The 13343-nt window shown below is 36.3% G+C and overlaps 1 protein-coding gene across 1 annotated transcript in view; it reads right to left on the reverse strand.

Annotated features, from left to right (window-relative positions):
• dock5 (dedicator of cytokinesis 5) overlaps positions 1-13040 on the reverse strand; it is a 75050-nt gene extending 62010 nt beyond the window's left edge. Inside the window, 3 exon segments of the mRNA XM_051904448.1 lie at positions 45-85; positions 2278-2361; positions 12860-13040. Of these exon segments, the coding sequence (XP_051760408.1) occupies positions 45-85; positions 2278-2361; positions 12860-12902 (168 nt within the window). The 5' untranslated portion in view covers positions 12903-13040.
• Between the last annotated feature and the right edge of the window lie 303 nt (positions 13041-13343).

The following is a 13343-nucleotide window of genomic DNA, read 5'->3' on the forward strand; positions in this document are numbered from 1 at the left end:
ATTAGATTGTCATTTTATCAGTAGGATGATAATTATCCCAACACCTTTTGTGATTTCTGTCGTAGTGTGTATCCTCGGTACCACCCTGGGAGAAGGAGAGAGAAAAAAAGAACAGATCTTTGAGACAGATGATGCCACATGGCAGATGCTGGTCTATATTATTTATATAACAGAATGCGGCAGATGTTCTGTTCGTTCAGAGTTAACAATATCACTAGCGAATATATTGAAACTTGGGGTAGGTCTAAATAACAAAATCAGGTTTTCTATTCTTGTATCAATCATATTTACAAGAAGACATTACATGCAACACTATAATGTCATAATTACCAGTAGGAAACTCTGTATTGCCTTTAAAGTGTTAGTTCACCCAAAAATGAAATTTCTGTTTAATTACTCACCCTCATGTCGTTCCACACCCGTAAGACCTTCGTTCATCTTCAGAACACAAATTAAGATATTTTTGATAAAATCCGATGGCTCAGTGAGGCCTCCATTGCCAGCAAGATAATTAACACTTTCAGATGACCAGAAAGCTACTAAAGACGTATTTAAAACAGTTCATGTGACTACAGTGGTTCAACCTTAATGTTACGAAGCCATGAGAATACTTTTTGTGTGGCAAAAAAACAAAATAATGACTTCAAAAACTTTCAAAACAATGCTTCATGAAGCTTCGAAGCTTTACGAATCTTTTGTTTCAAATCAGTGGTTCAGAGCGTGTATCAAACTGCCAAAGTCACGTGATTTCAGTAAACAAGGCTTCGTTACGTCATAAGTGCTTCGAAATTTAAATTGTTCACCACTGGGAGGCATGACTTTGGCAGTTTGATTCACGCTCTGAACCACTGATTCGAAACAAAATACGTCTTTAGTACCTTTCTGGGCATTGAAAGTGTTAATTATCTTGCTGTCAATGGAGGCCTCGGATTTTATCAAAAATATCTTAATTTGTGTTCTGAAGATGAACAAAGGTCTTACGGGTGTGGAACAACATGAGGGTGAGTAATTAATGACAGAATTTTCATTTATGGGTGAACTAACCCTTTAAAGCACAGCTTTCTGATTTGGGGGAGTGTAAATTAAATAATAATGGTGGAAGCTTAATGGTATCGGTAATATAATAAAGTTTTTATTGTGAATGTTGACTTGACAATTTAGTTTGAATGCATTTTGTGTGCTGTTGAAGAAGAATATCTATAAAGCTTGCCAGAAAATACTTATTTATCCAGTTTACAAGGAGACAGACTTGCACTAAATTTCCCATCATGCTTTGTTGCAGTACAAGAATGCTAAAATACACAGATAAAGCATCAATTGTGTGCATAATGCACAATCATTTGCTATTCATTTTGTTGAACTAGTGCTAAAAAGTTTCCTGTCTTTTTCAGAAAACAGAGAAAACTGAAATTGGCCAGTGTGTCCCATTTTAATCAGGCAAAAATCACTTGAATTTACATCACAATTTTAACTTCCAAACATAAAGGTTTAAGTCCTTCAGGACTGGAATTTTGAGATCAGATGGTAGTTTTATTTAAAGCTGCATGTGAACAGCAAAGTTAAAAACCCTTGTCCACAAAAATATTAAGCAGCACAATTGTTTTCAACATGATAATAAGAGCAGCAAATCATCATATTAGAATGATTTCTGAAGCATCATGTGACACTGAAGACTGGAGTAATGATGCTGAAAATTCAGGAATAAATTACTTTTTAAATATATTCAAATAGAAAACAGTTCTTTTAAATTGTAATAATATTTCACAATATTACAGAATTAAGTCAAAAACCTGCATGACTTTCTTTCTTCTGAAGAACACAGAAGAAGATATTCTGAAGAACATTGGGGTCCAAACATCATTGGACCCCATTGGCTTTCACTGTATGGACATTTTTTAAAATGTCTTGTATGTTCCACAAGAAAAAAAAAAAAAGAAAAAAAAAAAAAAAGAGAAAGTCTTGCATATTTGCAACAACATGCGGGTGAGTAAATTCTGAGAGAGCAGAAAATGGTCATCGAAAAAAAACTCTTTTAACATTATAAACGGACTTTGGTCAAACAAACTGTTACAAAGTGTAAAATATGATCCCTTTAAATCCTCTAAGCAAATACGGTATGCAGTTTTTGTGTTGCAGGCCATGAGCACGTTCATTCAAACATCTCTCAAAGCATCAACAGAACTGGGATACCCCAGATTATGAGTTCAGTGCAAGTGTGAACACGCTATCAGAAAGTGTAGGTGGACGTGTCACGACACGCTGGAACTCAACACTCACCTTCAAACGTCTCAAGTATGTGTACCGTGTCCCCCACCTGAAGACTCAGCTCTGGCTCTCCTTTGGCATCATAGTTATAGATAGCTGAAATTTAGACAAAAGGGTGTCAGAGACTGCAGAGAGCAAAGAGAAACCAAAAAAAAAAAAACAACAAGGCTGCTGTCTGTCCTGTGAAAGAGGAAAAAAATGACAGTGCACCAACTGTTGCACAAGTTCTTAAGTGGAAAGTTCTCAAGTTCTGCAGGGAAACAGCCACTTGACATGTCTGACGTCTATCGGTATGACTCACAACAGCCAAATGCAACACAAACTCCCAGTGAGATTACAACAAAAAAAAAATGATTTTTTGAAGATAATGCCAGTTTATTTTGCTTTTAAAAAACATGCCATCATGATGCAGGGACGTTGCTTTGCAGTGATAGGGTGTTCTGGGTAGTTATATTTGTCAAAAGAGTCCACATCAAGTCTCTATAATATAATAAAGACAACTTTAAAGGAATAGTTCACTAAAAAAAAATGAAAATTATCTCATAATTTACTCACCCTCAAGCCATCCTAGGTGTATATGACTTTCTTTTTTAGCCAAACACAATCAGAGTTATAAAATATAAAAAAAAATATGCATGCTCTTCCAATCTTTATAATCGGAGTGAATGGTACCATATTTTTTTTTTTTTTTTTTTTTTTTTTTGAAGCCCAAAAAAGTGCATCAATCGATCATAAAAGATAATCATACAGCTCCAGGGGTTAATAAAGGTCTTCTAAATGGGTTTTTGTAAGAAAAATATCCATATTTATAACTTGCTAAACTATAATAATTGGCTTCTGGTAACGGCCGTACGCTAGTCTAGTTCGCATGACGTATTGACAAATGTGGAAGCACAGAGGATAGAGCGAAACAAAACACCGGTCATGAATTAGAAGTCTAAAACGAGAATTTTTAAAGACAAATGTCAGAGGAGCTTGAGGTTGTTGCCCAGCCCTATTTGTTTGAACCGTGAGAGGCGTATACTCTCACCTAAGCTTACGCTAGGTAGTCTATAAAGTTATAAATATGGATATTTTTCTTACAAAAATGCTTTATTGAACCCCTAGAGCCAGATTACTTTTATGATGGATGGATGTGCTTTTTTGGACTTCAAAATATCAGTTACTATTCACTCCCATTATAAAGCTTGGAAGAGCCAGATTATTTTTTAATATAACTCTGATTGTGTTTGACTGAAAGAAGAAAGTCATATACACCTAGGATGGATGAGGGTGAGTAAATTATGGGATAATTTTCATTTTAGGGTGAACTATCCCTTTAAATATACTAGGGCAGCCCCCTAATATTCTACTAATCGTTTGTCGACCTCATCGACCTCAAATATGGCTTATAATTTGAAACATGCAATTAGTAGCAACTTTGAAATGGCGGTTCGCTCTAACGATAAATGTGCACTTTATTGGAAACATATCCAAGTGTTTGTGCGGAGTGTGGAAGCTAAAGTATAGCTCTTACTGCATGACATGGAGGCGCCACCGCGATCATTTGCATTTTTTTTCTGATAACAGCAGAACCCACTTAAAATACTCTGTCATTTTTGGTCATACTGATAAGAGTAATACATAATTCGAAACTAAAGGATATTTTTGTGTAAACTCTCGGTCTCTGTGAACCTGAGCGCGTCAAAAAATAAACCAAAACTCAGTGTATACTTGCCTCACAGACATGAGAAATATATCTGTAGAAAGTTTGTAATGTCAAGCGATTGTCAACTAATTTAAGTGGAAAACAAATATTCTCAGATTATGTAATCCGTACGAAACGTGCATATAGGCACGTCCACTACTGTGAAGATGACGAGTCAGCATCGTCGACTTCATCTCTGCAGCCAAAAACACAGAAAACATCAATAAATTGTTAAAATGTTTAGACAGTCTCCTTGCTGTTTTTTCATGACACATTAATAATCATTACTTTTGCTGGTGCTATTGAGCATTGATTAGGCTATATATTGTATATAGACAATTAAAGGCTCATTCTTATGATTTATATGGCTTATTAATATACACGTATGATTAGTCAACTAATCGCTTAAATGAATGACTACTAGTCAACTAAAAAATCTTTAGTTAAGGCAGCCCTAAACTAAACTATATAGGGATGCACTGATATGAAGATTTTTGGCGGATATCGATAACCAATAATTCTTCATATTTGAAAGCCGATAACCGATATATTGGCCGATAAATCTAAATCAAAATAAATTCATATAATTTGAGAGCCTGATTACAAAAAAAAAATCTCACCATTAAAAGCCATGTCCAAAGCACACAATTATAGTGTTCTTATCATAATATTACATAGACTGTATTTTCCTTTTTGAAGTAATTTCAATCATATTTCAAGCATTTCAAAACCAATTAAGTGTCTCAGCAGAAGGAAATAATCCATTATTTATCAGCTTTTATATATATATATATATATATATATATATATATATATATATAAAAACGGAACTGGCGCCACGTTCGTTCCGTAAGTTGAATAAGGAAGGCGTAGGACATTTAGCGTAAGTTTTTTGAAGAAAAAAACGGAATCGTGTTCTGGTGGAAGCCCTTGTGATGCGATCATTTGTGTCTATAAAGCACATACATTTTGATTTTTTTAGAAAAAAAAATCCTTTAACATCTATCGGCCGATACCGATATGGTGGCTGATATAGTGTGCATCCCTAATACTATATAATAAAAATTAATTTTCTGTTGGTAATTTATTAACTCACTTATTATTGCTTGCAATTTATTATGTTTTGATGATGATCCTGTCTTGGCAAACTTAAAATAAGGCTTAACCTCAAAGAAACAGTTTGGGTCCTTCAGAGTCAGCAATAGTAATAATGGTGCTTGCCTTAGCAAAAAAAGTCAATTTCACCATGCTGTAGGGGATACACCAGACGACAGGAGAGTTTGTGATGTACTAGGATGCAATATTGGCTTGCGCAAACAGCATCTGAAATGTTGGGCACTGCGCAAGTGCCGATTCGTGGAATTTGCACATGCTAAGAGCCGCTGAGTGCTTTCCTCATACTAGTAGTAACATTTTTGAGCTGTTGAACTGCAGATGAACCTGAGAGTTCATGTCTGCACTATACAAGGCCTGAGTTTTCCCTCCCTCTTGAATGCTGAAGGACACTTAGTGGGAGTGCAAGATTTCCTTGTGCCATGCATCTGCCTCCACACTGCTTTCCATCTGTTGAATACCCACAAAAATGAGAGTATGTGCATACAAAATTAAAACTAGGGAAGTTTAGCACACTAACACACTTAATTGTTATTTTCCTGTTTATCACTGTAAAGCTAATTTGAAACAATCTGTATTGTATAAGCGCTATATAAATAGAGGTAACTTGACTTGACTAACATCCTCATTCCTCATACATATATTAAATTACATTAAAGAAACAGAGTCATGACAAAGTAATCACTGAAACATGATTGGCTGATACTAGGGGTGGGCAATAAAACAGTTTGCCAACCGATTTAACCAAACTGTCCGTTATCATATCTCAATGGTGCAAAACACTAGGGCTACACAATATATCAGGACGATATCAGCAGATATTATTTTTATAAGAATATATATATATCGTCGAGGCATGGACTCCACTAGACCCCTGAAGGTGTGCTGTGGTATCTGACACCAAGATGTTAGCAGCAGATCCTTTAAGTCCTGTAAGTTATGAGGTGGAGCCTCCATGGATCGGACTTGTTTGTTCAGCACATCCCACAGATGCTCATTTGGATTGAGATCTGGAGAATTTGGAGGCCAAGTCAACACATCAAACTCGTTGTTGTGCTCTTCAAACCATTCCTGAACCATTTTTGCTTTGTGGCAGGGCGCATTATCCTGCTGAAAGAGGCCACAGACACCAGGGAATACCGTTTCCATGAAAGGCTGTACATGGTCTGCAACAATGCTTAGGTAGGTGGTACGTGTCAAAGTAACATCCACATGGATGGCAGGACCCAAGGTTTCCCAGCAGAACATTGCCCTAAGCATCACACTGCCTCCGCCGGCTTGCCTTCTTCCCATAGTGCATCCTGGTGCCATGTGTTCCCCGGGTAAGCGACGCACACGCACCCAGCCATCCACGTGATGTAAAAGAAAACATGATTCATCAGACCAGGCCACCTTCTTCCATTGCTCCGTGGTCCAGTTCTGATGCTCACGTGCCCACTGTTGGTGCTTTCGGCGGTGGACAGGGGTCAGCATGGTCACCCTGACTGGTCTGCAGCTATGCAGCCCCATACGCAACAAACTGTGATGCACTGTGTATTCTGACACCTTTCTATCAGAACCAGCATTAACTTCTTGAGCAATTTGAGCTACAGTAGCTCGTCTGTTGGATCAGACCACACGGGCCAGCCTTCGCTCCCCACCTTGGCCGCCCATGACCCTGTCGCCGGATCACCACTGTTCCTTCCTTGAACCACTTTTGATAGAGACTGACCACTGCAGACCGGGAACACCCCACAAGAGCTGCAGTTTTGGAGATGCTCTGACCCAGTCATCTAGCCATCACAATTTGGCCCTTGTCAAACTCTTCTTCTTCTTCTTCATTTATATAGCACTTTTCACAATACAGATTGTTTCAAAGTAGCTTCACAGTGATAATAGGAAAATTAATGGACGGAGATTGTTTTGGCTTTACAGCAGCTCTAGGAAAAAGATATTATCGAGCTAAAGTAGGTTTTTGATTGAATCACTTCCGTGGTAAAAATTGTTTATTATTAACTTAGGGGCCTCTTAAATGACACCTTTTTAACTGAAAACAGAAGACTATTAATGCGTTCTTGCCGTTCATTTACGTGTTTAGTCTTTAGTCAAACTCACTCAAATCCTTACGCTTGCCCATTTTTCCTGCTTCTAACACATCAACTTTGAGGACAAAATGTTCACCTGCTGCCTAATATATCCCACCCAATGACAGGTGTTCTTAAAAATCATGAGAATAATAAATTCAGTCCAGTGTGCGTATAGTGTTGACAGACATACACAAACGTTCAAAAGTTTAGATCATGTTTTTAAAGAAATCAATACTTTTATTCAGCAAGGATGCAATAAATTGATCAAAAGTGACTAAAGTGATTCATAATGTTATAAAATATTTCAAATAAATGCAGTTCTTTCTATTCATCAAAGAATCCATAAAAAATATGTATCTATGTATATTTGTATCAGTTTTCACAAAAATATTAAGCAGTAACAACACTGAAGACTGGAGTAATGATGCTGAAAATTCAGCTTTGCATCACAGGAATAAATTACTTTTATAAAATATATCCTAGTAGAAAACAGTTCTTTTAAATTGTAATAATATTTCACAGTATTACTGTTTTAACTGTATTGTCAATCAATTAAATACAGCTTTGGTGAGCAGAAGAGACTTTTGAACAGCAGTGTGTGTGTGTGTGTGTGTGTGTGTGTGTGTGTGTGTGTGTGTGTGTGTGTGTGTGTGTGTGTGTGTGTGTGTACACTACCGGTCAAAAGTTTGGAAACATAAGAAAGAGACTTTGAACGAAGTCTCTTATGCTCATTAAGGCTGCATTTATTTCATAATAAATACAGAAAAAAACAATAATATTGTGAAATATTATTACAATTTAAAATTATGGTTTTCTATTTTGATATGCTTTAAAATATAATTTATTCCTGTGATCAAAGCTAAATTGTCAGCATCATTACTCCAGTCTTCAGTGTCACATGATCCTTCAGAAATCATTCTAATATGCTGATTTGATACTCAGTTATTATCAATGTTGAAAACAGTTGTGCTGCTTAATGTTTTTTTGGAACCTTTTTTCAGGATTCATTAATGAATAAAAGGTTAAAAAGAACAGCATTTATTCAAAATAAAAATCTTTTCTAACAATATAAATCTTTACTATCACTTTTTATCAATTTAACACATCCGTGCTGAATAAAAGTATTAATTTCTTTAAAAAAAAAAATAACGAAAAAAAATTACTGACCCCAAACTTTTGATCGGTAGTGTATATCGTTACAAAAGATTTCTATTTTAAATAGATGCTGATATTTTTAAACTTTTTATTCATCAAAGAGTCCTGAAAAAGTATCACAGGTTATAAAATAATATTAAGCAGCACAACTGTTTCCAACATTGATAATAAATCAGCATATTACAATGATTTCTGAAGGATCATGTGACACTTTTTCTGTATTTATTATGAAATAAATGCAGCCTTAATGAGCATAAGAGACTTCGTTCAAAAACATTAAAAATAGTAATGTTTCCAAACTTTTGACTGGTAATGTGTGTGTATATATATATATATATATATATAAATGTTTTGCTTAAATCTCCCACTCGTAGCTGATGCATTAAACAGTAAAGATAAACTACAGCTAAAAAAGAATGGTATTTTTCAATGCAGCACTATCTACAGCGCGCTGACACTCAGCCCAAGGGAAAATGGCTCAGGCCTTGTTCAGGCATGCACATTGTTCAGTTCAAATAAAGAATCATAGATAAACCGAAAAGCTTGAGGCTACGTTTCACAACATGCTTCCACTAGCGCACTGCAGATCTCAAGCACACTCAACCGATAAATCTGTCCGCTTCTTTTCCACGGCAAAGAAGTATAAAGCAACTTCTTTCGGTTTAATCTACGGCTGAGTTCGCACAGAACAAGTTCATTACAATCTGACATACTGTGTTCTTTGCACTATGAAGAAGAAAATAAATGTGCTACCATATCTCATAACTTCCGCAACTCGTAAAATCAGCCTATAAACTTCGGTCTGGTTCGCTCAGATTAATCATTTATAATACAGGTGTGTGAAACTTCCCGTCCACACCCAAACAAATCTAGACCTCAAAAAGGAGTGTCAAACACAACGGAGAATTTCACCACCTCAGGCTACATTTAAAAAGACAAAAATACTATTTAATCCATATTAAGACCTTTTATCACTTAAAAAAGCTGTCTAGGTCCAGGCATCACAGACAATGCTTCAGTTCACACACTAGGCACAATTTGAGCGTGTGATTTGTTGTCTGGGCCAAATGGGCCATAGAGGTGTCACAGTGTTGAGGCCTGGTGCATGCTGGGATGTGGGCTGTGCTAACAGGCTCCATTCTGACCGGTCTTTGTGTAGGCTCGTCTATGACATCACTGACAAGCAAGTCACACACCAGCACACTACCACTTGTCATTTTGCCGTAAGCATTTTTATGCGCTTTGTGCCATGATGAACCGAGCTATTTCAGAGAGCAGATGTGTGATGGTGCTTTACAAGGGCTGTGAAACTAATGCCTCGTGGTTATAGTGACATGAGGAAAAAGTGCTGAAGTCATGGTGCAATGTGTGTGACTAGAGTTCAGAAGAAACAAAAATATTGGTTACACTTTATTTCGATGGTCCACTTTAGACATTCTACTAAGTCAACTAATTCTCATTAAAGTATTAGTAGACTGTTAGGTTAGGCGTTACGGTTCGGGTAAGTATTATAAGTTGACATGTAGTTGAAATGTTACTTATAGTCAGTAGAATGTCTGTTGGTGTGTTATCAGATATTAAGCAGACGGTCTCCTCATACTCTAATGACCGCTAGCTGACATGCAGTTACTTATAGTTATTAAATGTCTAAAGTGGACTACCAAAATAAAACGTTACCAAAATATTCTTTGTGCTCAGCAGCAGCACTATGCTATAAAAAATATTTTTCAAAGTTATAAATATAATTGGAGTACATTTTACAAGAAAATACTATTTCAGTCTTTCTACTTGAAAAATTTCTGTGTAATAATTTGTCCTATTTGTAACAAACAACATCTGCAAAGTTACGACGCTCAAAGTTCAATGCAAAGAGAGATATTTTCTTTTACAGAAATTGCTGTTTAAGGACTACAACAAACAGCTGGTAGGGACTACAACGAGCTTCTTCCCGGGTTGGTGACATCACTAACCCCAAAATTTACATAAACCCCGCCCCTGAGAACACACAACAAAGGGGGTGAGGCCATGTTGGGCTGCTTTAGAGAAGAGGAAGAGTTGTTGTAGTAGAATGTTTTTGCCATGCCATCATTTTACGCCGGACTGCTTCACAAACGAGGGTCAATTCAACGCTGGATTTCCACAAAAGATTAACATGACGGCACATGCTAGTCGATGAGTTGAATCAACTCCACAGCAACTACATAAATTTATCCACTAACCGTTCAGAAACATCCAGTTTCATTCTAAAAGTTGTAACTTCTTCCTGAGTCTCTCCATCAGTGTCGACTCCGGTTTGAACAATGTAAGGCTGAACACCGTTACTGACAATCCTCATTTTGGCTGCGTGAGATTCTCCAGCTTTGTTGGTGTTGAGCAACCGAAGCACGAGCTGTTAAAGCTCCGCCCTCTTCTAGAGCAGCAGCTCATTTGCATTTAAAGGGACACACACAAAAACGGCGTGTTTTTGCTCACACCCAAATAGGGGCAAATTTGACAAGCTATAATAAATGATCTGTGGGGTATTTTGAGCTGAAACTTCACAGACACATTCTGGGGACACCAGAGACTTATACTGTATCCTGTAAAAGGGGCATTATAGGACCCCTTTACCAGATCCTCACCAGATGCAAAAAGCACCTTTAATTCAAATTCCTCGAGAGTATGTCAAAGTCCTCGGGCAGGAAAACAGGCCAAGACTGTTTGATGTCTGACCAAAAGATTACATATCCCTTAAGAGCGTTCCACCACAACAATCGTTCCTGTGTGTGTTAAACTGGCCAGCTGACCGCTCTTGGCATAAACACTAAGTAGAGTATTGCACCAGAGGAATAGAATAAATACATGTGAAACAACCGGGGTCAGAAATGAATCAGCACTCAAGGGAAAAAGGTCAACAAAAGTGGTCAAAATATCAAAATGAGCTCTAAATCTGTGATCTAACATGTACAGTATGTCATAATATTATAATCTAGGCCTGCATAGTGAAGAGTTTAATATGGGTTTAGTGCCTCTGCAGAACATTTTAAGAAATCGTACCGACCCTACACTATTGAACAGTAGTGTTTTTTATAAATTATGAAAATCATAAACTCAGTCCAGTATGTCCAAATATTGCATATTCAGATTCAAACCATTATCAAACATGTATTTTTATACATTGACTGTTCCTATATATATATATATATATATATATATATATATATATATATATATATATATATATATACACACATATATACATATGTGTGTGTGTATACCAACTTTTGTTAGATGCTTTTGTTAATCGCATCTAACATAATATATATACATTTATATGTGTGTGTGTGTATATATATATATATATATATATACACACACACACACACACACACACACTCAAATAAATAATTATTATATATTCAGATTTTATATGTCAGATGCAATTAAAAGTGATTAATCGATTTGACAGCACTATATATATATATATATATATATATATATATATATATATATATATAAAATTAAGAGAGATAAAGAAAGAGAAAGAGTGCTCAAATCTCCCACAACTAGCTGGTGCATTAAACATTAAATATTAAACGTATTCCCTCAGACACGGCAGCTATCAGATTTGTTCTTAATTACTGTGTTCAGAGGCAAGTGTTGTTGAATGTGTAGATAATATAAAGTGCATTTCTGATGTGGAAAGCACTAAATGTGAAGAAAACAGAGACTGGACAATAACATGAAGCCTTTACTGTGTTATAATATCTCGTGCATTTTAAGTTGATTTAATCTTATAGGTAAGAGCTATAATTGTCCTGAGAATTTAAGTCATTTCAAATGAAGCATGTGATATGAATTGGATGATTGGAAAAATAAATTCAACTCCATAAAGATGCATCTGAAAAATCAAGGGTGGTTTCAGCTAAAAATTAAACTGCACAAGGGTAGTTTACACATAATATGTATATTAAAAAATAGTTTTAGATGGAGTATAGCATGTTAACTAACCACAATTGTATGCAAATGTCCTTTTTTGTTGTTTGTGGGTTGATAAGGACATTTGCAAAACAATCCAGCAACTCTATATGTCACTGAGCAGTGTGAGATAGGAGAGTTCCTTCTGTTTGGCTTTATGGGTGTGTTAACCTGAGCTCATGAGCACAGATTAATGTGACTGGAAGGGAAATGCTGTTTATGACTGTGATCACTGTAACTCTGGCCGCTCTGTTGCTGTATTTATTGTAATTGTATTGTCCTGTCAAACCTCCAGGAACAACATTCACTGTATTGTGTACTTATATACAACAATAAAGCAAACTATACTAAAATAAACATGTTGTTTGTGACCCTAAAGTGCGATGAGATACCCATTCAATCTTCTGTTACGAAATGTCAACAAATCTAAACCCTTTGGCTATATTAAACCATCTGAGTAGTTTGTGTGTAATAACTTGACAACTTTTCATACAGGTATCAGAAGCGCGTGTGTGTTCAGGTAAAGGTGCGGCTGAACGCTCCTCAAACTCCAACGCAAGTTTCCAGAGTGAAACATTGATTAAAAAGTAACAAAAGCGCGTTGAAAGTCACTCACCCACTCCATATTTCTCTCTTTTAGTGGGAATCCAGAGCGTCATGGCAGGAAAACTTGAGAGAAGTGAAATAAATCATAGGAACAATAATAGTGCTGTGGAGTTGCAGGGCTGCAGCGGTCCGCACATCACAGTTCCGGTGTTACGCAAAGAACCGCTCGCTGCGCTCGTGTGTGACGCGCCCTCGGGCTCGCGCGCACTTACACATACATACAGAGAGAGAGAATTTGATTGAAATCTAAGAGTTTATTTATTGATTTATTTTCATTTTTAAACACAAAAACAGCTAAATACTAAAATACTAAATACTTAAATACTAAAAGTCGTCAATGTGCTATATATTTCTTAGTTAAGATTTGGTTATTGGGTTAGAGTAAGAGGATAGGGATTGATCAATGAATGTCCTCAAAAATATAGTCATACAGACGTATGTGTGTGAGTGTGTATTAATTTTTATATGGATTCAATAGATAGATAGATAGATAG

The sequence above is a fragment of the Ctenopharyngodon idella genome, chromosome 8 (assembly GCF_019924925.1).
Source record: "Ctenopharyngodon idella isolate HZGC_01 chromosome 8, HZGC01, whole genome shotgun sequence".
Classification (NCBI taxonomy): Eukaryota; Metazoa; Chordata; class Actinopteri; order Cypriniformes; family Xenocyprididae; genus Ctenopharyngodon; species Ctenopharyngodon idella.